We start from the raw sequence: 27,310 nt of genomic DNA on the forward strand, positions 1-27,310 counted from the left end.
AGTGTCAGTCGGTCGTCAGTCCAAATTCTATGGTTTCGCCAAGATGGCGTCTTCGACAGAGACTTATTGTCTTTGCGGACAACCTTATAATGTTGGACAATTCATGATAGAATGTGACTGCTGCAGAGAATGGTTTCACGGCAGGTAAAGAGACATCGCACAGAGATTTAAGCACGAAATAATATAAAATTGAATGTTTCTATCGTCGGAGCAGACGTTTATACATAATGATGGCCCCTCCTCCGGTGTAATAGCTGCCAGTTTTGCACGATTTTTAAATGAAAACAAGCTCAAATCTTTCACTCATTGCATTTTACAGAATGAATAAATGCAATATATTCCAGGCACTATATTTTTTTCCCTATAACTTGCAAGTTCGCAGTAGTTTTGACACTTTCTTGTTGATTGTTTACGTTCCCGTTGCTAGGGACGTCTTCGGACGACTAAATGTCAGGCCGCTATTTCGACAACAAGAAATCCATCGTTTAAGTTTTAATTAACTGACTATTATAATGGCTATTTTAATTCTTTAAATCTTATATTTCAGCTGCGTCAACGTGAAGATTTATCAGTCGGAAGACATCGATAAATACCATTGTCCAAAATGCGTTCCGACTTATGGCCCCTCTATCTGTAAGTAAAACATTTGATTCACGCACAATATCGAATTAACCTTGTATTGTATTGATATTACACGTCAAACTGTCATTTCGTACTAATATTTAAGCGAAGAAGTGCCACATCTACATTAAATTCACCAAAAATCATCGTTGCATTGTTTCTGAGTACTGTAATGCATCTTAAGTTCTAAATAAATGTACATTAAGTATTATAAGTGAGATACTATATTATAACAGTTGTTTCACGTCTTAAATTATAATATTCTGGATAATAATATCAATGATATGATAATAATGTAGTAGCATGACCCCCGATAGCTTAAGTAGGTACTTATATGAAAAGTTCCATTGTGACTTGTGAAAGAAGATTTTATGTTGACTACACACCAAGAACACTAGTTGACTGAATAATATGTACAACTTTTACGAAGTTTGTGACACGGTTGTTTGCATTTGAAAAAAATGAATATGATAAGGTTCCTGGCTTAGTCTATCAGAAGAAATTTTCAGTGGTATTTCTATTTGGATTACCATTTATTTGTTTATTTAATTTAATCTGAGGTTGGTTCTTTTAATTTTTAATTCACAAACATCTGAAATCTGTAGATACATTTTCATGATTGTTATTGATGTTTTATAACTGAAATATGTTTGTATTAGGCTGAGATGTCTCGAGATTATATCTGAATGCGAGTGATACATAATTATATGAAAAATATTGCTGTATAAAGTATAAAATTATCTAAATTTAATTAGCTGATAGGTATAACCCAAAAACATCAGTAGCCTGATGCTGAGTACACGGAAGTACATTGGTACATGTATATGTTTTACCCAGTATATCAAAATGTTACTGACCACTGATGTAGATAGTGTTTGTTACATTTTAAAATTCAATTAAATCCTAAATCCAAGTCATTTTAGATAATAGTCAAAAAATTTTCATTTGTTTATTAAATATCTAAAATTATGACATTAAACCAACCATACACAATTTTAAATATTTTATAAGTAAATAGAAGAATATTTTTTATCGTCAATTTGTTTAGTCTAGTATTCACTTATTAACGTATATTTGGTTAAAAATATAAATTAATAATTTAAGAAATATACATTAGTAATAAAATAAAATATAAAAATATTAGTCAGAAGTTGGATTCGAATCCACGCCAACAGAACTTCAATTCAAAATTACTGCAGCCTTGACCGCTTAGCCACCGTGCTTGTCGTGATGATGTGAAAAATTGTAATAAAATAGTAATGGTAACATTTTTGCGTTACACTCGAATTTGTGTACACAATTTTAATATCACGGCAAGCGGTAAAACATATACATGTTAAAAGTGACAGCAGAAGAAAATCAAATGATAGGTATATTATAAAAACAAAAGAAAGCAAATTTGAAAAATAATACAAAAGAGTGTCCTATCTTTCAGAACAGTTCTACCACTATATAACCAAGTTTCATAGACAATACAATGTTGTTTCACGAACAACATTATTATTCGTAATGAAAATGCCAAAAGGCAAATCCCGGGTAGTACACTATTATCTCATTTTATGGCCTAGTTATGTTTATTTAAAATTAGACGTAAAGCGAAATGCCATAATATGATGAATTTCCATACAATTAGTACTAGATATGCACCTGCTTCTAAGGCTTTTCCAAAATACTGTGTTAATATATGGCAAACAATTTTCAGTCAAAGTTGCGACAAACGAGCACCGCCAGGATCGGTACGAAGTGAATGCGGACCGGCGGGCCGTGCAGACAGGCAGCTGGTCTTTCATCTCTACCCTTTCCGGCCGTGCCTTCCCCTTCGACAAGCATGTTATCTCCATGCAAGCCGGACAGTTCACCGAGGCCTACCTCAAGGAGAAAGGTTAGCTTCCTTTTGCTACATAGACAAATCTTCCTCCGATACTTACTGTATAAATTTCTGTACCAAACAAATACCATATTTAGAAAATTAATACTATTGACCGTGGGGTTAAATCAATTTAAATTCAAATTCCATCAAGTACCCTCGGTCGATAGTGTTAATTTTCGTAGTCAGTGTGCATTTAATTTACCATTGGTGAGTGCGCGTAGTGCCTGAAAATGCTAAAAGGCGAAATCAGGGTCCCAAAAGATGACTCAAATGGAATAGTTTAAAACCTAAATCAATTAAAATTTAAATACAGTAGAACCTCGGTTATCCGGACCTCGATTATACATTTTTTTTTGATAACCAGTTTCTTGTTCTTATAATAAGACTATAAAATTTAATAATATAATTAGTGAAAAACACGGTTTTAAGCATGTATATTCTGGAAGTAAAGTAGATGTTTTATTATTTTTCGAATATCCGGATTTATCATTATCCTGACTATCATCATTCCTAATTAATCCAAATAATCGAGGTTCTACTGTACCTACCGTATTTATTTATGTTTTAGACAAAACATTCATGCATTGCATGCAATCCTATCTATTGTACATAATATTATCCTAGAACTATTTTGATTTTGGGGATTGATTGTGTGTTATTTATCATGTCCGATAGGTTCAAAAAAATTCGATCCCCTGATCGTTTTTTATTCAAAAACAAGTGTGAATTTGAAAAATCTCGATATTGCTCTATTACGGTGTATTTGATCAATCGATAATAATTTACCATTCTATGTGTGACTATTGTTTACGCATTTATGTGGGAAAATATTAATTAAATAACAATTTCCAAAATTCCTGCTCCATATTTTCCATATTTAAATTTTAAAATCCGGTACCTCTACATACCCGAGGCACCCAGCGGAAAAATACTAAGCTTGCAATTTGAGACATTTTTTTGATTATTTACAATTTAAGCTAATCTAACATGTACAATCTAAGCTATAAATAATATTGTATCTGAAAACATTAAAAAGAAAAATATTTTTTATTTTAAGTCAAAGATAAACTTACAATTAATAATTAATACAAAAATGTGAATTTGTCAAAGTACCCCATCTTATTATTACATATTATATTTTATGGTCATATTTATTATTTAAAAATCTTTTAATACAAACCTCCACTCTGTGGAGGCCCATATCGAGGGTATACTGACAGAAAGCATTAAGTGCTCGTCCGTAGTCATTTGGCGGGCGCGGCGGCGTCTTGCGAAACTCAAACGTATAACCGTGTGTATTATGCCCCAAAAAACACACTGTCTACGAACATTTTACACACGGTTATACGTTTGAGTTTCGCAAGACGCCGCCGCGCCGCCCCCGTGCGACCACTACGTTCTTGCACTAACTCATTAAAACAAGTTCTGAGATAATCGCAAAAAGGACTTTAATTTTTTTTTTCAAAGCGTTCTCCCACGTAGATTGTTTTATGATTTGAAAACATTTTTTCTACATTATAAAGACTAACCTTTATGGCAAACACAATATACGACATGTTACAATTCCTGTATTTTGTATACGCAGAACGCATTAAGTCATTATCATGCTTTCTATCAGAATAAAAAAATAACAATATGATTTAATAATGTTTCTATTTTCTCACCATTATATCCTATGCCTTTGTGCGTTTTACTAGGACGTAGAGCGTAAAATTGTATACATTTTGGCATTTAAAACAGAAAAACAGCAAAATCTGAAATAATGCGTTCTGTCAGTATACCCACGATATGATCCTATTAGGATCGGACATGGTCAAAAGAAAAAAAAGAAATTTATTATTAAAATTTAAGATATTAAGGGCGGACGTGCTCAGCGTGGGTCAAAATGGAGTTTTATTCTATTTTCAAAGCATGATCCTGGACGTTCCTCAAACGTTGTAGATAATCTATTTATATAATTTTGAAGCCTTATTATCCTTTATATTTATTTTAAACATTTGATGACTGCATAAAGTATTTTTATTACATAAAATAGTATTCTTTTAAACCTCTCGCTCTAATATTTTAGAATATAGTCATATTTCAGTACATAAATGTGCAGTGGTGTTAAGATTTTTTACATGTATTAATTTTTAAACGCATTTATAAAACCTTCAGTATAATTTATGTCGACATTATTATAGTGAAATATTTACTATAAAAAATTATATTGATAATCTCTGTGATCCCAAATTTGACAAGAATTAGGCATTTTATTATTCAAAAAATGGGCAAGATTAACACATTTGAAGATAATTCTAAAGATACTAATTATAAGCTATGTCTTTGACCATTCAAGTGTGATAAACATCTTACGAATAATGATTGCTTTATAATAATTATTGACCTAAGAATAAGGTAGTGTTTTTTTGAAATACACCATTTCTTTTGGCATTCCCCAGTGGTTAATTTACAACATACGGCCGTAGCCATAAATTGGCAAACTATAATTGAAGTAGGGAGTGAAATGATGTTAACGCGCGTGTTTGAACATGTACCGTTTAAAAAAAAAGATTTTTTTTTCGGTTAGGTACATGTTCAAACACGCGCGTTAACATATTCTTATAGATTATCTACAACGTTTAAGGAATGTCCAGAATCATGCTTTGAAAATAGAATAAAAGCTCCACTTTGACCTACGCTGAGCATGTCCCCCCTTAAGTTTTTTATATTTTGTCAGAGATTTTTGACTAATTCATAGTTTTAATATTTTTTATTTTAAAAAACAGCGATTTTTGTAAAACTTAAATCCTTTTTATTTATATCAAATCGAGCTTCAATATTGGTACCATATCTAAATACGGTTTCATATAAATAAAAAGGATTTCAAGTTATACGCATTTAAAATAGATAAATAAATTATAAAAATCAATAAAAATACATACACGAGTGGCTTTGGACATTGAATTATCTGCCGATTCTTAGTCTGTCACCTGTTGTTATTAGCTATATGTACTTGTAGCGTTTGATTAATCTTTCAACTATTGATCCAGGATTCAACCGGCCTCTACTCTTCGAAAACCCAACTGGGCTGGAGCTACGCGTACCACCCTCCTCCTCATTTGATGTGCGCTCCGTCAGGCGCTTGATTGGCGCGACGCGAGAGATTGACGTCATCGATGTCACTCGTCAGTCCAATTTCAAGATGGCTCTAGGAGATTTTGTAGATTATTTCATTGGAGAGGACAGGACTAAAGTTCTCAACGTTCTTAGCTTGGAGTTCAGTGATACGCCGTAAGTCTGACTGCGCTTATTTAAAATTTTGGTTTGTCAGAATTGAATACCTAACCACTAAAACAGTGGTACCTACATACAGAAAAATAGTTGACAACCTTATAAAATATACATTATATTTATCATAATTATTTATTTGTATCATATGGTTTTATGGAGTCATTTTTGTATCTTTAATCCAAAATTTAATAGTTTAGTTTTGCTGGGTTGCCGCTTTCATGATGTTGCCAACTCCAGTATGTACAGTCTTTAAGGTTTCCACTAAAGTTCAGTTTGAACTATCAGTGAAAGCAGAATGTTAGTCAAAAAACAAATTGTTATAATTTGTCAATTTATCAATTGCTTGAACAAAAAAAAGTTTTGGGTCTTTAAAACACAGTTGGTATGTAATTATTAATTCTTCCCATAATATAACATATAAATACAACAGACTGATCTCAGACCAGTCAAATAAAAATAACAAAATGTATTATTTTAAAAGTAAAATAAATTGTCATAGTTAAAATGTACATAGGTCTACAAAAAGTATTCTATATAGGCAGGTCAAAATATCATAATAATTGATGATAGGAAGTATTACCTACAATTAAAATACATGGAATTCACAAGTTATGTACATATTATATTCATAAATTTGGCTTTGTTGATGTCATATAAAGAAGGCAAAATGCAAAGGCAAGACTATGCATTATAATATGTAGTAGTAAGTACATACATACCAGCCAAAGTTATGTGGCTTTTATGAGGCTTATTTATTTTATGCCTTCATACAATTTGTCTTTTTTTATCGATAATTTGGTTGGAAGGTTTATTATTAGGGTTGCCATAATTTTATGTCAAGTATGAACAGGTTGACCATTTTGAATGGTAAATTTATCTTAGCCATGGACTGTTTACATGTGATTTTTTATATTTAAAATAAAATTACTCCACATCTTCCCGTTTCATTTCATTCTGTATTATTGCCAGTCACTGAAATGCAATTGTGACATTTCTTTGAAGTTGTATCATTATATTCTTTAAAAACTGCTTCTTCCTAATTTGGAGACTAATGTATAAATAAATATTAACAAACATTGCTTTTTAGAATATGGGATAAATAATTGTGATAAAAATTGTATAGACTAGGGTTGGCGAACCTTTTTACGTACGCATGCCAAAATATCCCAAATAATATTTTTCGACTTTCTGACATGCCAAGCAGTTTTTCATGGTAAAAAACAGTTTTTTAAAGTTTTCTAAAAAAACAGTTTTTAGGAATTCCATTAAAAAAGTTAAAAAATTACAATTGAGTTCTTGATATTCTATCTTTCACCGTATTTCCAGCCGAAGGCATATCTTTTATTCTTTGAATATTTTTTCCCTTATTTTAAAAAGTCTCAAAGAGATCGTGGAAGCATTTAAACCACTCTTCTTTCATATTATATTCTCTATCACTGAACGGTTTTCCATTTTTAGAGATTATATTTGAGGCAAAATAACAAGCAGTTATTATATTTGAATGAGTGTCGATAATTAATTTCAAAAGGTTTGTTGCGACCTATGCAGTTGTATATTTACATTAAACGTAATGATTATTCTTGAAAAGGATTTGCCTGCAATTTTTTATACAATGCGATTTGTCAAAAACTGAAGAAAATACGCATGGCTATGTCGTCATTATTTTTTTAATATTATATTATATAGTAATTAATAGTATTTTTTTATAAAAAATACATTTTTTAAATAGGTATATATAAAATAGTAAATTCTTTTCTCTTCAAAATGAAACATTCGCGTGCCATGCAAAAACATCTTGCGTGCCACTAGTGACACGCATGCCATATGTTCGCCATCACTGCTATAGACAATAATAAGTAAATTGTAGTAATATAGATGCTGCTAGACTTTTACTAGGTAGCCGGTGCTATATATAGCATTTAATGGAGAAGAAAATGTTGAGTGTCTGTTAACTTCCAGCATGTCGGAGCTGGTGGAGCCTCCGCTGATGGCACGCCAGTTGGATTGGGTGCAGGTGGTGTGGCCCGATAGTGTCGCTCCGCTTACCCCTCTCGTCCAAAAGTACTGCATCATGTCGGCCGGCAGCTCCTACACCGACTTCCACGTTGATTTTGGGGGCACAACTGTTTGGTACCACATTCTGCACGGCAGGAAGGTCAGTAGCACAAAAAATATGCTATACAGGCTGTAGTTTATTTGCCACAATTAATAATAATAGAATTATACCATACATAAATAACAGTTTTATTTACAGTAATTTATTAAAGTGATGGATGTTTCTGAAGAGCATACTTCAATGAAACGGAAAATAATTTTCAACTATATGTGGGACGTAATTTTGCACGCGTTGCCAATCGGAGAGCGATAGTCGACCCGTGAGCACGCCAATTTGTTTTGTGATGGCGTCGCAAGAATATATTCTTAAATCGTGTAAAGATGACTAAAAATCGTTACGTATTTACTCGAAAAACAAAACATGTCAATGAAAATATTATTATTATTACTAATATAACAATAAACATAACATTAAATGGACGCATGTTGAATTTTTATGACAAATTATGTTTTGTTCGTCACGCGTCGTTTGCACAATCTGCGCGTCGCGTAGTCACAATCTTTTAGACCATGCCTCAACTGAACTATATTATGTATAAAATTAAGTATTTTGTCATCAGTGGTTTTACCTTGGCCATGGTAGAGGGAATACGAAAACCTTTTGACATACCTACCTAAGAATCAAACCATTCATTTTTCGTATAGTAGTCTGATGCTTCGCCGATATATCGCACTGTGAGTGTAAAACCAAGGCATCTGCAAATTTTTCAATTTCGAGATTAAATGCAAAACAACTGCAAACGTCGTGAAGTTGATAATGTAAAAGTGAAGTAACTGAAAGAACATGCAATATAATGTAGATATAAACCAAATATTATGGTTTTTTTTTAGAAACTATTTCTCCTAACAAAACGAAGACTTCAAACCCTAATATATCCAAAATATGTCTTTTGCAGATGCCTTGGTTTTACACTCACGGTGCGATATGTTAATTAGAGTAATAGCGCCTGTACACGTGCATAGATTTACTTGCACCAATAGTGTGTATTTAAAACTATTGTGATAATAAATGTTTACACGTAAATGTGCTGATTGTCTCTACAATCCCATTCTTCAAGAGTTAAGCGAGACGCAATGTTGTCATTGTATAGTACTATTTCGAGTGCTTAAAGTCAGACAACGTTATCTACAAAAAAGTGTTTTTTTTTTTTTTTTGAGATAACGTTATTTTACATTTACGGCTACATGATAGTCAAACAACGTTATGTCAATCTTTTCTAATTTCTTATTAAATCGTCAGTAAAGTTTAACGCTAACTACATAAGTTACCCTTGTTTTCATATTTTTTAAAAACTATCCCTATAAATTTTAACATAATCATAAGCAAGATAAATGTACAATACACAATAAATTATAAAATATTAACATTAGGTTTTAAATAAACATTTCCCTTGTTGAGTTACAAGAATCTAAAATACGATTTTTGGCTCTCCTGTAAAGTTGCACTTTTGTAGATAGTATTGTTTGACACTAAGCCCTCGATTTGATAGGTTGTGAAAATCAGTAAACCTCAAAATAAGTTCGCCACTATCGTTCTAATGAGATATCGCACAGTTCAATATTGTCACATGAAAATTCAGAAGCTTCTTAACTTTTTTGAACCATGCATGCAATCTTGCAACTTGCACGATAATAAGTGTTTACACATGCATTTTTTTGTTATGGCCGTGATAATACGTACTGTCAGCAGTAAATCCATGCATGTGTAAACGGGGTATAGAAATGTTTAGGAATATCAGTAACAGTGGTGTTTTTATCATTATTTTATTACTCCGAAACACCATGACTCTTCATAAACGTGACATCTGTCATTTTGGGAAATTACCTTTATGGTTTCATGGCAATGGTTACACAAAATACTTTGTAATAAATGTGCCTTTAAATATAATATTTTTTTTATTATGACACAATTGTTTTCAGATATTCTACTTAATTCCTCCTACAGCTGCGAATCTGGCACTATATCAGCAGTGGTCCACATCTACTAATCAAAATGAAGTTTTCTTTGGCGATTTGGTGAGAACAGATAATTATTCCAAAACCTTTTAAAGTTATATATGGTAACATGTCACAAACAACAGTTTAAATTGTGCTGAAGGAGGCCGAATTTGAAATGAAAAAAGATTAAGAGGCAATGTGACAAATATTAGTGCAAGAACGTAGTGGTCGCGCGGGGCCGGCGCGGCGGCGTCTTGCGAAACTCAAATGTATAACCGTGTGTAAAATGTTCGTAGACAGTGTGTTTTTTGGGGCATAATACACACGGTTACACGTTTGAGTTTCGCAAGACGCCGTCGCGCCGCGCCCGCCAAATGACTACGGACGAGCACTTAGAGATTTCTAATGATGGAACATGTAATTCAATACAATTTACTGAGAAAGTATCTATTAAGGCTGGTTCGGACTGGTCGAGTGATTTAGTCGACTGGCGAGTGATTTAGTAACTGAAAAGTGTCTGAACACAGTATTTTAGTAAGTGACAAGTCAAAATAAACAGAGCACAAGGTAACAAAGCAAAAATAAACATTTTTTTTTATTCAACGGATAATTCACAAATTTAAGAATATAACATTCTTTTTATTGAAATTTTCATAATTAAAATAAATAAATAAGTTAATAACTTCATATATTAGAAGAATTGGAGGAATAAATTCTACAACAACTAATGAACTTGACTAAACATAACGTGTTCACACTTGTCTTGTGGCTTGTTTAGTATTTAGTGAGAGGTGGTGGGGGGCGCTACTCGACTGAAAAAATAGAATAAAATGGATCGACTCGACTAAATGATTTTACTAAATTACTCAACTAAATTTGAATGTTCACACACATTTACATGGATACTAAATTACTCGACCAGTCTGAACCAGCCTTTAGGCACTATTAAATTAGCATTAGTATTTCGAGTGCTTAAAGTCATTCAACGTTATCTACAAAAAAGTGTTTTTTTTTTTTTTTTTGAGATAACGTTATTTTACATTTACGGCTACATGATAGTCAAACAACGTTATGTCAATCTTTTCTAATTTCTTATTAAATCGTCAGTAAAGTTTAACGCTAATTACATAAGTTACCCTTATTTTCATATTTTTTTAAAACTATCCCTATAAATTTTAACATCATCATAAGCAAGATGAATGTACAATACACAATAAATTATAAAATATTAACATTAGGTTTTAAATAAACATTTCCCTTGTTAAGTTACAAGAATCTAAAATAACGATTTTTGGCTCTCCTGTAAAGTTGCACTTTTGTAGATAGTGTTGTTTGACACTAAGCCCTCGATTTATTACTTTATATCAGCGATATAATTTGTATTACACTTGGAATCAAGTAAAGAATGATAGGTCAATCATTTATTTAACATATCCTGAATCACATTACTCCTCTCCAAAACACTGGTACTTACTTAGGTAAAGATAATAGTATGTATGTGTTCGTTTCAGGTGGAGTGTTGTTCGGCATGCACCCTCAAGAAAGGTCAGACAATGTTCATCCCGACTGGCTGGATTCATGCTGTCCTCACTGTTGAAGATTCCATGGTCTTTGGTGGAAATTTCCTTCACAGCCTCAATATTGAATTGCAGTTACAGTACGTTTCATGCTAATCCATTATTTAATCTAAATGACCCTCAACTATGATGATGCCACATTAACGATGGATTTGTATTGTAAAGCAAAGACTAGATTATTATTGGAAGTTTTTGGCAGCCTAACATGTACAAACTCGACATGACAACAACTCATCAACTTTATATACATAATATGTAGTTTAGTTGACATTCACGGAACATGGGTAACTTAATGCACTGATGCACACAGAGTTGACTTATCTAACATTGTTGATTGAAAAAATATTTTTTTGTGTTTGCAACTTAATTGAAAGTGGATCGGGAAGAAGTTGTTACCAATTACTGTTAGTCAAATATATATCAGTGAACCACATGATAATGAGTGCGATAAAATGTTTTTCGTCTGCTGTCAAGTCTTGGGAACTTGATAAATTTTCTCACACTAATAGTTGCACTGTGCATCAATATACTATTTCTAATTGACGAATGCACCCAATATTTCCATCTGTGAAAGCATCGATATAAAATCACTGCTTTTTTGTCTTACATTGTATTCAGTGACATTTGCATTGATATTGGCATGTTGACTCAATGGAATAAACTGGGTCCGGGTCTTGAGTTCTGATTAAGTCGAGATCGTGTTTTTTATTTTAGTTATTTGTTCTTTGTTTCTTTGTTAAACACCACTACAGGCCGTGAAGCCCAATTACAGTGGCAAAACTCCCATGCTTGAGGAATTTACATATTAGATTATGTAAATATATTTTGACCTCACTGGGAATCGAACCCGGAACTCCGAGATGGAAGGCTGGCGCCTTACGCACCGCACCACGAGAGCCGCTGGTGTTTATTCTTTGTGTATTTTAGATAGAATGTGTTTTTAAAAATTAGTTTCATCTTATTTTACAGGGTGAATGAGATAGAAAAGCAAATAGATACCCCCACAATGTTCCGATTCCCATCGTTCGAGACAATCCATTGGTATGCGGGAGCACATCTCCTGCAGCAAATGAAAAGAATCAACGAAGAGCATCAGGTGCGTTCGCTTGCTACCTCTCATTCTTTATTCAGATTAATATAAGGCAATACCAGCAAACTAGTCATAAAAAAACTGGCATATGGAAATTCACATTAATATATTAAATACATTAAATAATTATATTGTTTGTCGTGGTTCTGTTTGCAGGATAAAGATTTCACTCTTGGGGAGCGCTGCAAGGAGGGAGAGGGCACAACTCGCACAACATTAAACGTCCCGCCTTATTTACTGAGAGGTGTCAGGATCCTGGCAGCCGCTCTCCGTGAGTGGAATGCCAACAAAGCGGTGAGTCTTTCGCAATCCTCTATGCCGTATCTTGACTGACTTTTGACGTAATAATATTGTTTTTAACATACATTTTCTTCCGCAGCATGATCAATCAAAAAAGGAGAGCATCCCTGAGGGGGTAAACAGCGGGCAGCTGGTCCGGGAGCTTGCAAGGGAACTGAAGCGGCTTGAGAGGTCTCTGCCCCCAGCCCTGCCTCATCCCACCGTGCCTTCACCTGCCAAAAAGAAAAGAAAAAGACCCAGACCTCAAGTAAGCGACTAGACACTTTTAGATCTATTTGTAGGTTTAATTTTTAGTTTTAAATTTTATAAGCAAGGCAAGGTGACAATATTTGAGTTCCAAGTCAAAAATGTTTAATAATTGTAATATTCTTGTATCTTTATTATTGATTTCATAGAAAATTGGTATTCTATTTCAAATCGCTGATGCACAACCACACTGATAGATTCATATGCTTCAGAAACAGTTTTTTCAGGGGATGACGAAATGAAAATGACCATCTGTCCTTTCATTATTTATCTGTGTCTATTATATCAAATTCTGTTTAAATTGAGAAATGGATAAAAAAGCCTCTTAAATATTCTGATTATGGCACTTTCCATTTGCAATTAGAAATCCAAAAATCTGATTATGAAAGGAAAATTTTTAAATTGGCTGCTCGGAACATATATTTTTAGGACGCTGTAAAAGAATCTCTTTGCTATCATATTTATAAATTTCTGGGTTTTCACCGTGTGTACTTCTTCCTTCTTTACTCGATGTTTCGGATTTGCTGTAGAGGCCGTCTCTTGAGAATGAACGAAGAAATACACACGGTGAAAACCCAGAAATCTATAAATATGATAACAACAAACAACCGTGAAAGTCTCAAACATTATAATCTAATGCCACTGTAAAACAGAAATGTTGGGAAGCCACTGTCATGTGATTGGGAAAATGAAATAGTTTCCGAATGATTCCAATGGGTTTAATTTTCAGGAAGCAAAAAGTAAGCAGGCTGTCTCGCGGGATAGACCATTCGCATCCGTGTCTGCGGGAGGCGCCCCTCCGCTACAACCACTCCCCACCCCAGCCTTTACCTCATCATCTATTCCGCCTCACCCCCGCTCCCTTTACAGTCGTCACAACAACCACCCCGAGAAGCGAAACGTCCTAAAGCTGACCCTCCCTAAGCCCATCATGCACGTGCCTGACTCCAACCACGTGTTCTCCAACTCCAGCCAAGATTCGGAGGATGCGGAGCTGACTAGCATGGCCACCATGGCGTGCCGTAGTGGGATGGCCTCCTACGGCCAGGGCTACGACTCGCAGGACTCCTTCGGGGGAGATAGCGACTACCGCATTCCAGAGGGAGCGCGCGGTAATCGTCCCGCCCTTGCCTCCAGTGACCCTTATGCCCGTCTCGCTGACGACCGAGGAGGAGGAGGCCTTTTAAAAATTAAAATTGGGTAAGAATATTTTTATATTCAGCCAATGTTATATTGTGAGTAGGGATTCCAATCCCGGGGTCCCGAGCTATTTTCGATACCTATGAATCCCGGGATTGATAAACATAATCCTGAAACTTTCGGGATTGATTTTTCTATAAATTTTTATGGAAAATAAAATAAAAATGAAAATATAACAGAAAAACTACATTGGAAATACACTGAGTTTGAATGAAGTTTGATTTCTACTCATGTGTAAGTTGCCGATTCATTTTATTTTTTCACATACATTAATGAAAATGAGAGAGATTGGAAAAAAACAATGCTTCGCACTATTAACAAAGTAATCCACCACATTCTCATACGTTTTACGGCAGTTTCATATTTGGCTGACTAATTAGATTTATGAAGCGGAAAGGCCAGTACACCATGATTTGCTTTACTATTTTAAATCTCACTAACCCATTCAATAAGTCTTTACTATCAGAAACAGAAATCTCATATTAAATTCACATTATTATTTATATTACAATATTATTTTCTCCATTAAACTTATGTATTTCCAAGATTGAACGTATGCAATATTAACAATAAATGTCTTAAATAGTATAAATTATACTAGATTTATTTTTGACCGATTTTATCAATGTTATTTGTAAATATAAAAATTTTATATTAACAATGCAAAAAAATGCCAATCCCGGGATCCCGGGATTGTCAAATTGTAATCCCGAAATCCCGGGATTAGAATTTTGGCTCGGGATTGGATTCCCTAATTGTGAGTCAAGATGTATTATTGACATGTGTTGAAATGTAATAAGATTTTATTTCACTGCCATTACTGGTACTCCGTTCTGCACCAAAATTGTACATTACCCACCAGTTTGGGGTCATGTGAAGTTTATTACATAATTAACCTTAATGGCTTCACACCACCTTTTACTAATCGGCAACCCCAGTTGCCTTAAGTAAACTTCAAAGTACATAATTCTTAAATGTCAAAAACTATAAATGCATAAAATCTATGGGAAATTAACAAAATTGGTATTTTGTATTGTATTTCAGTGATGCACAATCTTTTTATCACATGGCCATTCACTAATTGTTCGCAGACCACACAGGAAACGACTGTATATACATAATATACATAATATTTGTTCCCTTCCGAGTCTAGAATTTTTTTTATTATTAATTAAATTAGTACACACCAAATGAAGTTCAGTGTCAGCACTAGTGAGATCACTGACACTCCGTGCTACCATCGAAAGACTTGCCTTTTTTCATTTTGATTTACTCTAAAAGTGAAAAGTCAGATTTCCTCTAGCAAAATTTTGCTGGTGGCTCATGTTGTGATATGCAGTAAGTGTGTTTTCGTGGCCAACGGTCACTATCACATGCATTGTTTGCTACAATCATTGCAGTACATTTAACAAAATTTTTTAATTAACTGATAAAAGCATTTTAACATGTTTCACTGAAAACCTAGCCTAGGTAATTATAATTATTGGGTTTGTACCTCTACAGTTCTCATAGTCAAATGCATTGGCCTCTTATACCAGGACCTTTGGGTCCGATTCCCAGTGAGGTCATAAAACATAATATATTATTTGATTTGTTCAAGCTTTCATTTTTGTGTTTGTTTCACTACTCCCCCTCACTCTCCGCCCGCATCATCTGTTGTAGTGTTAATTAATTAAAAAGGAAATATTAGAATTTTTTTACTTATTTCATGTATTGTCGGCGAGCCACAATAAATGGCAGGAAGGGCTGCAGGTTGTGCACTATTGTTAATTCCTTTTATGAACTCATTCCTCTCTTTTTGATTGCTCTATAAATATAATATAATGAAATAGTGAGAGATAGTCGTTATCTAAATTATAAATATTTAATATCTTGATCTGTTGTCAGATTACCACCGTCAGATCGTGACATCGAGCGGACTGGAAACGGTGATCGTCGGGGCCCACCGCCTGAATACGCTGCCTCCTCTGCCTCGCCCTCCCGCTCCATACTCGAGTCGCACCTCACCGGAGAAGGACCCCGCAACACCTCCAACCGCTGGACCATTTCCAAGAGCCGAGTGCGGAACAACGCCACCGATCAGACAGACGAACAGGTGCTCTTCACCAATGAGAACTCGACGCCCCCGGCAATTCGCTCCGCCCCTCCCCCTCCATACGTCGCTCGGACTGATCCACCACCCTCAGATGGCGGCCCGCTCTACGGCCCCGGAATGTACGATGACTCGTATGGATCCCGCTTCTTGCTGCATGGTAGGGACGGCCCCGCCCCGCCTGACTATTCACCCGCGGAGCCTGCCGATGACTATCTCAGCCCTGCCGCCCTGCTCCGTTACGACGGGGATCTGGACTCTGACCCGGCCTCACCCTCCGGCTTTGGCGGCAACTTCGCCAACAACTCCGACCCGTACCGCAGTCTCCCGCCGCGCGATGAGCCCGAAGCGGTCGTCTTCCGACAGCCCCGAGGACGCTTCCCCGAAGACGGAGACGTGCCTGGTATCGTCGACCCGCATCATCAGGTTACCGGAACAGTTGTTGTCCCTCGGCCGCCGCCTGCTTATGTGAGTCAATTTTTAAATCTCGCCGTCTGATCTCCATCCAGCCGTATGATAAAAACTGCATGTGTATAATACAATGACAATAATATGGACGAATCATCTGGAAAAGAAAATGACACTTACTTAATTGTCGGGTCTGCCGAATGGCATAATCTGTTACAATAAACGCCATTACAATAAAGGTGATATTGCTATAAATTCCTGATGCTTTTTGTTGGGTCTGCCGAATGGTTCGGTTCGAACGGGTTCGCTCAAATGAACATTGACATTAGAAACACTGCTCTAACGCCATTACAATAAAGGTCATATTGCTATAAATTCTCGATGCGTGATATCGCATACTGGAAATTGCGTGACGTCTACCTATACATGCGAATTTACTTGCTAGCTACTGTATTGAGTGCGTCGTCCATTAATAATGTCATTGGTATAATATAATCTATAACTGAAACTCCATCAGGAATTTGAAAAAATTGTTGACATTGTCTTGTAGATATATCAGGCTGACATTTTTGATTATTGAGTTACAGATAATTTTAATTTGTAAAATTTTCTACCTTTTAATGTTTTATTAAAACATTGACATATTAAATGGACAGAGTATGTGAAAAATAAAAGAACCTTTACAACCACCATGCCCCATACATTTCCGGGTGTGACTTGGTCCGCTCCGAATACAGATGAAAGTGACTGGAAAAACTCTCGATGCAGCGTATTTTTTTATATTCTCGTAACAAGTGTTAATAGAGAATGTGTATGTTGACAGGGAGCAGTCGTGGGGCGGAGCGAAAGGCCTAGCCGCCGGCGAGTGGACCCGCGCTCTTCCATCTACGACTATGATGAGCGCGAGGAGACACATCCCGAAGAGGGGGCGCTCTGCATTGATGAGTCAGCCCATCCACCGGCCACTGCCCGCCCTCCCAAGAAGAAAAAGCCAAAGCATCCGACTGTTCCCTTGCTCCTAGCGCCTCCTCAGGGGGCAGACACTCTCAAGATTACCATTCCCGGTATATCTTTTTGATCTCTCTTCTACACTCTGCTCGCTTTATCTATTTTTCTGGAAATAAATCACTTCTGCTACTGATAAGCCCTGTATGTATTTATCACAAGAGGTGCTTCACCGCACCATGTTATCTTTCATTTTAAAGGAGTCGACAGTCGGTAATATACTGATGTCTTTTTGTAATACAAATGGCAAACTTGTCAGAGAACTGGCAGTATAAATCAATTTTGATTTTTATATTCAAATAATTTTTGAATCAAAATAAAACAAAAACATTGCGGAAGCCGCAAACTTCGACTAATTTGTGTAATTATGTGATTTGTAGTGCACGTCTATAGACAGGAGGCGGAGCACGCTGCATTTGCGGCACCCAAAAATGGCATTGAATCCCTACTGCAGGCCTCTGCCTATGCTGGATCTTCTGACAATCAGTGAGTTAATATGTATTAAGTTTCTTTGTTCTACGGTGAGCAAAGAAAGAATTTAATAGTTCACACTGACTTTTAGTTTCTTTCAGCACTGTTTGTATTTTATTAATAAAAAGAATGAGAAGGTTTCTTTGACGGACATCAAAACGCTCATAGTATTTACAAGTTTAAAAAAATTGGTATGTACTCAGGCTTAATGATTAATCTAGGCACAAGTCATATGCATTAATGTACCTATATTCATATGAAACAAATTTCATATTTGTACACTCAGATTTATTTACCGCCTCTTATTAAAATGCTTTTCAAACATTACCATTGCAAATCTAAAAAAGTTTTCTGTACAAATCATTATTTAGATAAACAATTATGTAAAATTGCAAATAACAAAAATCAAAGCATGACATCAATAGGCCGTCATTTTCTTCTTTATTTTCAAACAATAAGTACATTGAATGGGGCAGAGAATATTATTTTTCCGAGTTACCAATTCAACCATACTAAAAATGTTCTGGAATCACTACAAGTAATCTTGAACAAGAAGTTAGTATTACTCCCTCTATTACAGTAGTTTGGGTGCGAAGAATCTTCGGATGGGGTGGATCTAAGGTTTTGGAGTGTGATTTTTTAAATCTCTTTTACTCTGTTTCAGAGAGCGAGATGCTGTGGCGGGGATGCTGTCCATCGGGCAGAGCTACGGCTTAGCGAGGGCCGAACCTCAGCCCAGAAGGCAGCCTCCGCCCGAAGCTCCGCCCATCAGAGCTGTGCATAGAGATGACGAATACGGTGAGCCATGATTCTACTGTACCTTTATGATGTCAATCGGGATTTAATTTATTTTTTGACCAGATCTAGTATTTTGGAATTGACATCAAAGCTTGTATGTATATGTATATTGTAATGTGTGAACATGTATATGAAAGTACCCTCCACCCCTTTAACAGTAGAGACCTCCCATGCTTCATTTGTTTTTGTGAGAAAACCAGATAATTTTTGAATAACCATCATTATAGCATTGAGTTAAATTCTTATTTGAATTCATTAAAAAATTACATTCTGTGCATTTATTTTATTGTTTTTATAATTGTCCGGAGCAGTTTATCCATCGCTGGAGATGTCTTCGGATGAGGAAGATGATCTTCCACCCTCTCGGAGAACTCCCAACTCTAAATCTCACCGCAGAAAGTCATCCAACGCCATGATGCCTGGAGACAGGTCTGTGCCCATTGCCATATTTTGCCATTTAGTCATTCATCACATGATCATTTCAATCGAGATTACTGTTCCTATATCAACGGATAATTATGTGAATAGGTATATTATGCCAGATATTTTTTTTATACCACATTATAATATTATAATAGTATTTTGAAATTCCATTATTGGGATTGCAGAGAGGATGAATCTTGGTCGCCGCGGGGCAGGTTAGGGCGCCTTTTGCCTCGATCATCTCGGCCGGCTAGACGGGGCTCTCGACGTGAGGCCGTGCAGGCTGCTCTTACCGCCGCTCGTCTCCGAGGTGTCCCTCAACCGCAACAGCCGGATGCCGCTCGCACCCCTGCACCTGGACATACCCCCCACGTAAGTTACACTTTTCATATTTATCGTCTTCCATTATATTTTATTCTCTAGGTATATATGTATTTCCGTTTGAAGAAGATACTTTTGTGCGTAGAAAAGAAAAACTAAAATCTTCGAAACATCTTCTATTTTACTAGTATCCCAAATCTAATCTATTAGTTTTGCTAGACTTCATTTCACTTCAACAAAACATTGTTTTATATTTATTTATTTCTATGAAGTAATTATTACAAATTATAAGTTTACAAACCAGAAAAAATAAAAAAAATAGGTAACATTATTGACAAGATTTTACCAAAAAAAAGTATAACAAGCAAACTATATTAAAAATCATACAAAATATATACAATCAAGTACACCAAGAGTGAACTACGTAGACCCTATCTTTGTAATTTATAATACGTACAACGTTCATTGAATACTCACACAAGTGGAATATATCAATATTTGAAGCGATATGGTTGAACCAGGGAACTCAGAAATAATGGGAACTGAAATACCCAACTGGTAAGGCTACGCAGGCAACCGATCTCGGGTAAGGATAACATTAAACGCGTGTTAATAAAACGTTATTCTAAACTTGTGCGTTGCCCTGACAACTACTGTCGGTTTTAAAATTGAAAATAGCAATCTGCTCAGTAAAAAGTTGTGGTAATGATACAAATATGAAAAATAAAACAAATAGTGCAACTACATTTCACAAGTAAGCATATTTTTATTGTTATTTTGAATATTTATGTCAATATCGTAACATGCATTAAAATTTATTTTCCGCATGGCATTTGACGTTCACGCACAAACAATGTTAAACGTTATTGACGAGTGCGACGCACACCACTGTAATGCATATAATGCGTGTATTTTGTTTGAATAACAGGGCCGCATTTCAGACAGGGAATATTAGACAATATTTATAATAATCAATTAGGGATAACTGTTTTCGTTTATCATAATGATTTATTGTTGCATATGCAATATGCATAGGTAAATGTGCATTTATTTACTGTCAATATTCATTTTAATTATAAAATAAAAAAAATAAAATCAAGTGATTAAATGTTTCAGTTATTAATTATTGCTCACCGTTAATGTAGTGTATTTAGATACCGTTTTGTCATCAAGTAAGCAATTATTTAAAATTTCTTTTTGTACCTACCCATATTTATTCGGAAGGGAAGTGATGATGCCATGTTTAGAGAGATCTTCCATTATACATGCGACAGAATAGTCAAAAAACTTGATATTTGATTTATATGTTATATAATGATATTTTCTGTTAATATATAATTATAAATGCGATTAATGTTATGCCTATTTAGAATTACCTTTGTATGTAAATATTTATGTACTTATCTTGTTATTACTTAATCTTATATATTATGTCACGTATAAGTTTGATGAGGTTTTAATAATTATATTTAATATTTTTCATAATTATTCTGTACAATGTACAAACATAGAAATATACTTACTACAAAATACAATTAATATCCTTTTTTCAATTTCTATAAAGTATATTCATAACTGTGTGTGAAAAGTATGTTAATTTAAAAAACGCGTTAAAACACCAATATTAGTAATATGTATTTATAATATTATATTGTTTCGTATGCAATATTTCTAATAAAAAGAAGACATCAATGATGCGGCTCTGTGTGCGCTGTGAAGGTCATTTTTTGTCCGTCCACCCTATTAACGCACACTTCTAAAATCCTGCTTCAATTTGCAGCGTTTGCAGGACCTTGGATCAGAGTTCTATTTATTTTTCTTTTCTGTGGGTTGAACACAGTTGTCACCCTTCCAATTAGTTTTACTAATGGCAGGTTAGTTCTGTACTTTGGGACAACAAACATCGATGCTATCTAAGGTCACAGGTCAATATTAGCATGATTGGCAGAGTTTTCATTTGCACTGTGTTTACGAAAAATTTCTTTTTGCAAATTAAGATCTCTTATCTTTTGGACTACAATATGTAATCGTATCTAAGAAGTCATCAAGCAAAAACAACATTTTTAATGATGATCGTGATTGTTCAAGTGGAACAATATTAATTAAATAATTGACCATTTCTAGAGCTAGAGCTTTCTTAGAGCGTAACGCAGAGATGTCAACGTTAATCAGCCCATTCTAACAAGAATATACAGTATAAACGTGCCCGGAATTCACGTTTTCCCGGCAATTGCATGTAATTTTTTCAGTCCCTATGTATTTCAGTACATTTAATACCCATATTTAGGTTTTTTTTTCCCCGCGATTTACGTCAAAAATATTCAAAATATGCGAGTTACGCGCGCTTGACAATGATTGGGTCGTGACATTCGAACGGCGCACGGTGATTGGTCGGCGAGCGATGCTGTGATTGACCCGAGTTCGGCGCATAACAAGGTGATTGGTCCATTGGTCGTCATCTTTTCTTTTGTTGTGTTTTGTATACACTCCGTCTGTCATAATAATGTCTAACCAAAGGAAAGCTTTGTCAGTGCAAGAGAAAAGGAACATTCTCGAAAAAGTGAATAAACACGTTGGCTCACGCGTTTCACTGGCCCGAAATATAGGAATACCCATTACTACTTTGGCCACAATCATCAAAAACCGTGAATCTATTGAAAAAAGCGCTATTCAATGTGGACCCGAGGCGAAAAAACGTATGTACATCAGAGCGTCGAAGTACGAAAAAATGGAGGAGATTTTAAAAGAATGGTTCGTCAGTGCGCGGCCCAGTAATATTCCCGTCGGCGGTACAATCATTCGTGAAAAGGCGCTGCGCATCGCGAATCGACTAAATATTGAAGGATTTACTGCATCAAATGGATGGATAGATCGTTTTAAGAAGAGGCACAATGTGGTCTACAGATCAATTTGCGGAGAATCGCAAAGTGTTGATTTGGATATTGCTGAAGATTGGAAGCAGACTACGCTCCCAGAGATATTTTCAATGCCGATGAGACTGGGCTGGGCTGTTCTTCAACGTTCTACCTTGTAAGACTCACAGCTTCAAGGGTGAAGTCTGTCATGGAGGAAAATTAAGCAAGGTTCGTCTCACTGTTCTCTTTATTACAAATTCAGATGGCAGTGAGAAGCTTCCCCTGTTAGTGATTGGGAGGTCTGCAAAACCCCGCTGCTTCAAAAATGTCAGGACATAGCCGACAAAATATGAAGCCTATAAAAAAGCCTGGATGACATCAATCTTATTTGAAAAGCAGCTAACTGCATTAGACGCTTTGATGGGAGTAAAACATCGAAAAATATTGCTATTCCTCGATAGGTGCCCAGCTCACCCCACAAACTTGAGTTTGAGGAACATTCAGTTGGCATTTTTTCCTCCTAACTGTACAAGTGAACTGCAACCCCTGGATTTAGGGATAATTCGGGCATTCAAGCACTACTATAGAAGAAACTTGGTACAGATGCTATTGTATCAGTTAGAACGAGGTGAGAACCCCAACAAATTTAAGATGTCCATTTTAGATGCAATGCATTATACCGTTAAGGCATGGGGTGAAATAACCGCTCTACCATCAAGAATTGTTTCCGGAAAGCTGGGATATACAAGGAGCAGGATGAAGACGTACCCAGTACCCAAGAAAATATCCAGTGTGATGTTATAGAAGTCTGGGAAAGGATTTCAGACCAACCCCCGGAGGATTATGTAAACCTTGACTCCAATGTTATGACATCAGACTTGGTGGAAGTTGATGACATTGTTGACAGTCATTTAACACCAGCAAACTTGTCTGCTGAAGAACTATCTGATGAAGAAGAGGTTGATATTCCAACAAAAGAAGAAGCAATGAGGTTCATCGAGGGTTTAAAAACCTACTTTACAAGCTTTGCTGATATTCAAGATGACACTTTTAAATATTTATATAGTCTTGAAAGAGAATTACATAACAAAAAAACAAAAATGCTACAAACTGTACATGATTTTTTTAATAAAAAATAAAAAAAATTTCAATACCCCCCTTTTACATTTTCCCTCCAATTGGGTTGTTTTTCTTCAGTCCCTTAAAAAACGTAAAATAGGGGTTATACTGTAATAAGAATAATATGTTTTTCTCACTTAACGTTGGTCGCCGAAATTGGCTCTTTAAAGTTAGGCGCGAACTTAGGCACTTACGCGTTGGATGGTTCTGCATCGCGCTCCTAGAGTTTTGTTGTGGTGAATAATTGATGTGTGCTGACAGACAGTGATCTAATACAATTGTTTTATTTTTGCAGACCGTGCCACCGGGTCTCGGCCCGCTACCTTCAATCTCTCCTTCCTTGCATTCACCTCACTCTCTATCCCACCCGCATGTCGTTCCTGTCCCTCGTTCGCACCCTAATCCTCTCCCTCTCGCCCACCCGCACCTTCACCCCCAGCCTCTGCCCCGTTCCCGCTCCCCTGACCCCGTAAACAACATGAATCCTGACAGCATTCCGACGCATGGGGTGCAGCACCTTGCCGTTCACCCTGGAGTCGTTCACCGTTCCCCCGATGTTCCCCTAGCCCTTGCCCATGCGCTCAGAGAACCTGCCGTAAGTCAAAACTAAATAATAAGCTAATTAATATGTATTTCATGACTTCAATTTTCATGTTGTTAATAATTATCTGGTTGAATATTTCAGAGTTTGACGAGCTTGAAAAAGCCCTACAGGAAGAAGAGACCTGTAAAGCCTCCGAGGCCGCCACCTGTACAGCATGTCTTGCCGTCGCCTGCCACCCCCAAAGGTAACTTTTTGTTCTATTTTTTTAACTCGGGGCTTACCAATTTTTTTTGGTCACGGGTATCTTTAGTGCATCAGGATTTTTCCATAATACCCTAAATGGAAGCAGACTTGGTTTTTTTTTGGTTGGTGAAAAAATTAGAATATTTTGCAACGCCCCTGTTCACTTGGCGCATACTTTAACCAATTAATTTTATTATGTATAACAAGTGGGTGCCTTATGAAATTAGGGTATTAAAACACTTGATAGGATTTCTGGACTGTTTTATTGTAATAGATTTGGTAGCTGAGCGAAATTAATATTTTACATGATTTTTGTTGGTACTTTTTGATGCAAATTGTATACTCATATTTGTTTTGGAACATCTGAATGTTATGCTGAATCCGTGAATATGTATTACCATTCAATTCCTGGCATATAAAAATATTCAATAAATCGTAATAAAGTACACTATTTCAGGAGCCAGTCATTGAAAATTGTGACAGACGTTTCTTAAAACATCAAAAATTACTTATTTTATGAAGGTAATAAAAATTATCTTTATGGCCCATTAACACACACGGAACCGGAAATTTGGTAGACACATCTATGATCGTAAACAATATTAATGAAAATCAAAAATTTTAATTTTTTTAAAAATTTAAATATTTTTCCCCCATACAATTCGTAATTCGAATTTTTTTTCGATTTTCGGTCCTGTGGAATTCGTATTAACGAGGTTTTACTGTATTATGGAACAATTTCAGTGACTCTAAAACTGTATTAAAATATTTTGAAATGCTTTTGAATTTCGACGACAGATACCCAGATACCCATGAAAATAATAAAGTTTGCTACAAATTAATTGTAGCTGTTTTAAACAGGATACAATATGTTCTTTTCAGCTTTTATATTGTATATATTTTAGGCTCTTGTCTGGTGGAGGGTTTTCTTCAACTATATAATTCTTTATTATGTTTACCGATGATTAAATTCCCTTTTCCAGCCGTTAAATTCAAGAAAGGAATGAAGACGGCGAAGCAGCGCTTGGGCAAGATACTCAAGATACACAAAATGATCTGCTGAACAAGATCCTTCCTCTCATTGTAGATATTATATGTATTGTTACAAATACCTATTGTTAATTTTAAGGAAAATTTCATCATAGTCTACATTAACCCAGTGTTGCCGTTGAGCATTTTATTTGTACCCGAATAATAATTTATTACTAGCAAAGAACATTTTACATCGATAATATCCTACGAATTTTGGAGATTATATTATCAACTACATCACGTTTTACTTGAAATATCAGGACATCTGTAACGGGGGATAAAAGTATCGAATCCGTAGTGATAATTACATAATATTAGTTATCTGTTACGATTAACATGAAACTTATTAATTGAAAAAAAATAACAAATACACCTTATATTGTAACTTTCAATTGTACAATTGGCGTTTAACGTACTGTGACCACTCGCGTGTTGCAAATAATCCAATCCAATATTATGTATGGAGACTTCTACCACTTCTGCATTCAGTACTGATACAAAATCACTGAGTATTGTAATAATTTGTAAACTAATTGGACTGTGTTGTGCATTTGCAGTTACGAAACATTTTCAAAAAAAAAAAGGATTTGATAACTCAAAAAATCCATAAAAAATTTAGTAGTCCAAAATATAGATTCATTTTTCACTGAGAGCATTCCATCGATTGTATACATATTGAAGGCACTACGCCAAAAAGACATAAGGACATTTTAGCAAAAATTTGCTATACAGCAGAACCTCGATAATTCGAATAACGATAAATCGAATTTCACCGTATTTCGAATTTTTCGTAAATTTTAACCCCCAAGAATCATTTCTCATACAAAAAATTCATTATAAATCGAAATATTCATTATTTCGTAATTCGAAAGGGAATTTGGTCCCAAAGGCCATTTTTATCCATATAAATTGAAATAAATAATAGTAAATATGATTAGATTGCTTGAAATGTTATTTTCAGTGACCCATAATAGTCCCACTATGGTGTCGTGGGATCAGGTTCGAATCCTGGGTCTGGCAAAATACACATATTGTTTTTCAATTTGTGTTTGAGCCAGAGTATAGACCTAATAGGTTGAGCAAGTGGCTGACACCCATTTCTCGTATAACAAAAATCTGTTAATACAAACCTCCACTCTGTGGAGGCTCATATGATCTTATTAGGATCGGACATGGTCGAAAAAAAAATGTACCAGGAAAAGTTATTTGGTCACAAAAGTTTCTATTTTTCGGTAGGGTAGTTCTTTTTTCTAATTGCTCTCTTCTAAAGTTGCAAATCATCACGCCGCATGCACGAATAAGTGCCGTCCCGCTTTGGCTTAGCGTGCGATAATTAAGATTTTTTTTAAGCCAATTACTTCATTTTCACAAAAAAAACCCTTAATCTACAAATGCATATCATAGTCCAATAATTGATTTTTTCCTCTACTGGTGCTCAGTTGATTTATAATACCTGACAATTAATTCAACTATGTAATAATTAATTTTCCCTCACCACCCAGTATTTATGTAAAATGTCAATAGATATTAAATTTTTATGTCTAAAACCAAACCATCACAAGGCTGCTCTGATAATTTATTTTGACAATTTACAACAACGCACTCACTCCTGCGTATGGAATGATTATAAACTTATTCCAACGAGTGTTGGATTTGTGTTGTAAATAATTGGGACCAAACAATAATTTATACAAAATTTAGGTATCCGCTCAATAAATATTAAAAATTTACACACCAAATTAAAATTATTGCGCATTAAGAACTTTATG

At 35.3% G+C, this 27,310-nt stretch overlaps 1 protein-coding gene across 1 annotated transcript; it reads left to right on the forward strand.

Moving 5' to 3' along the window:
* LOC147067532 (uncharacterized) lies at positions 1 to 26,910 on the forward strand. Its single transcript, XM_085953628.1, has 20 exons — positions 1 to 144; positions 548 to 633; positions 2,324 to 2,503; positions 5,524 to 5,764; positions 7,724 to 7,919; positions 9,800 to 9,895; positions 11,329 to 11,474; positions 12,364 to 12,490; positions 12,641 to 12,778; positions 12,864 to 13,031; positions 13,761 to 14,230; positions 16,118 to 16,790; positions 17,554 to 17,794; positions 18,116 to 18,221; positions 18,871 to 19,004; positions 19,316 to 19,433; positions 19,613 to 19,799; positions 24,018 to 24,317; positions 24,408 to 24,510; positions 25,493 to 26,910. The coding sequence occupies exons 1-20, from the start codon at positions 44 to 46 to the stop codon at positions 25,570 to 25,572; spliced, it is 3,891 nt and encodes a 1,296-aa protein (XP_085809754.1). The 5' UTR covers positions 1 to 43; the 3' UTR covers positions 25,573 to 26,910.
* The last annotated feature ends 400 nt before the right edge of the window (positions 26,911 to 27,310 follow it).

This window comes from Rhyacophila brunnea, unplaced genomic scaffold (assembly GCF_057557595.1).
Source record: "Rhyacophila brunnea isolate RB1 unplaced genomic scaffold, BYU_Rbru_1.0 scaffold_4, whole genome shotgun sequence".
NCBI lineage: Eukaryota > Metazoa > Arthropoda > Insecta > Trichoptera > Rhyacophilidae > Rhyacophila > Rhyacophila brunnea.

Bases quoted from the DNA above. Each gene is read 5' to 3' on its own strand.
- LOC147067532 (XM_085953628.1), top strand. From the start codon at position 44: ATGGCGTCTTCGACAGAGACTTATTGTCTTTGCGGACAACCTTATAAT. The intron at 12,779-12,863 runs GTGAGTCTTTCG...TTTCTTCCGCAG, and splicing joins AGTGGAATGCCAACAAAGCG to CATGATCAATCAAAAAAGGA. The intron at 19,434-19,612 runs GTCTGTGCCCAT...TTGGGATTGCAG, and splicing joins GCCATGATGCCTGGAGACAG to AGAGGATGAATCTTGGTCGC.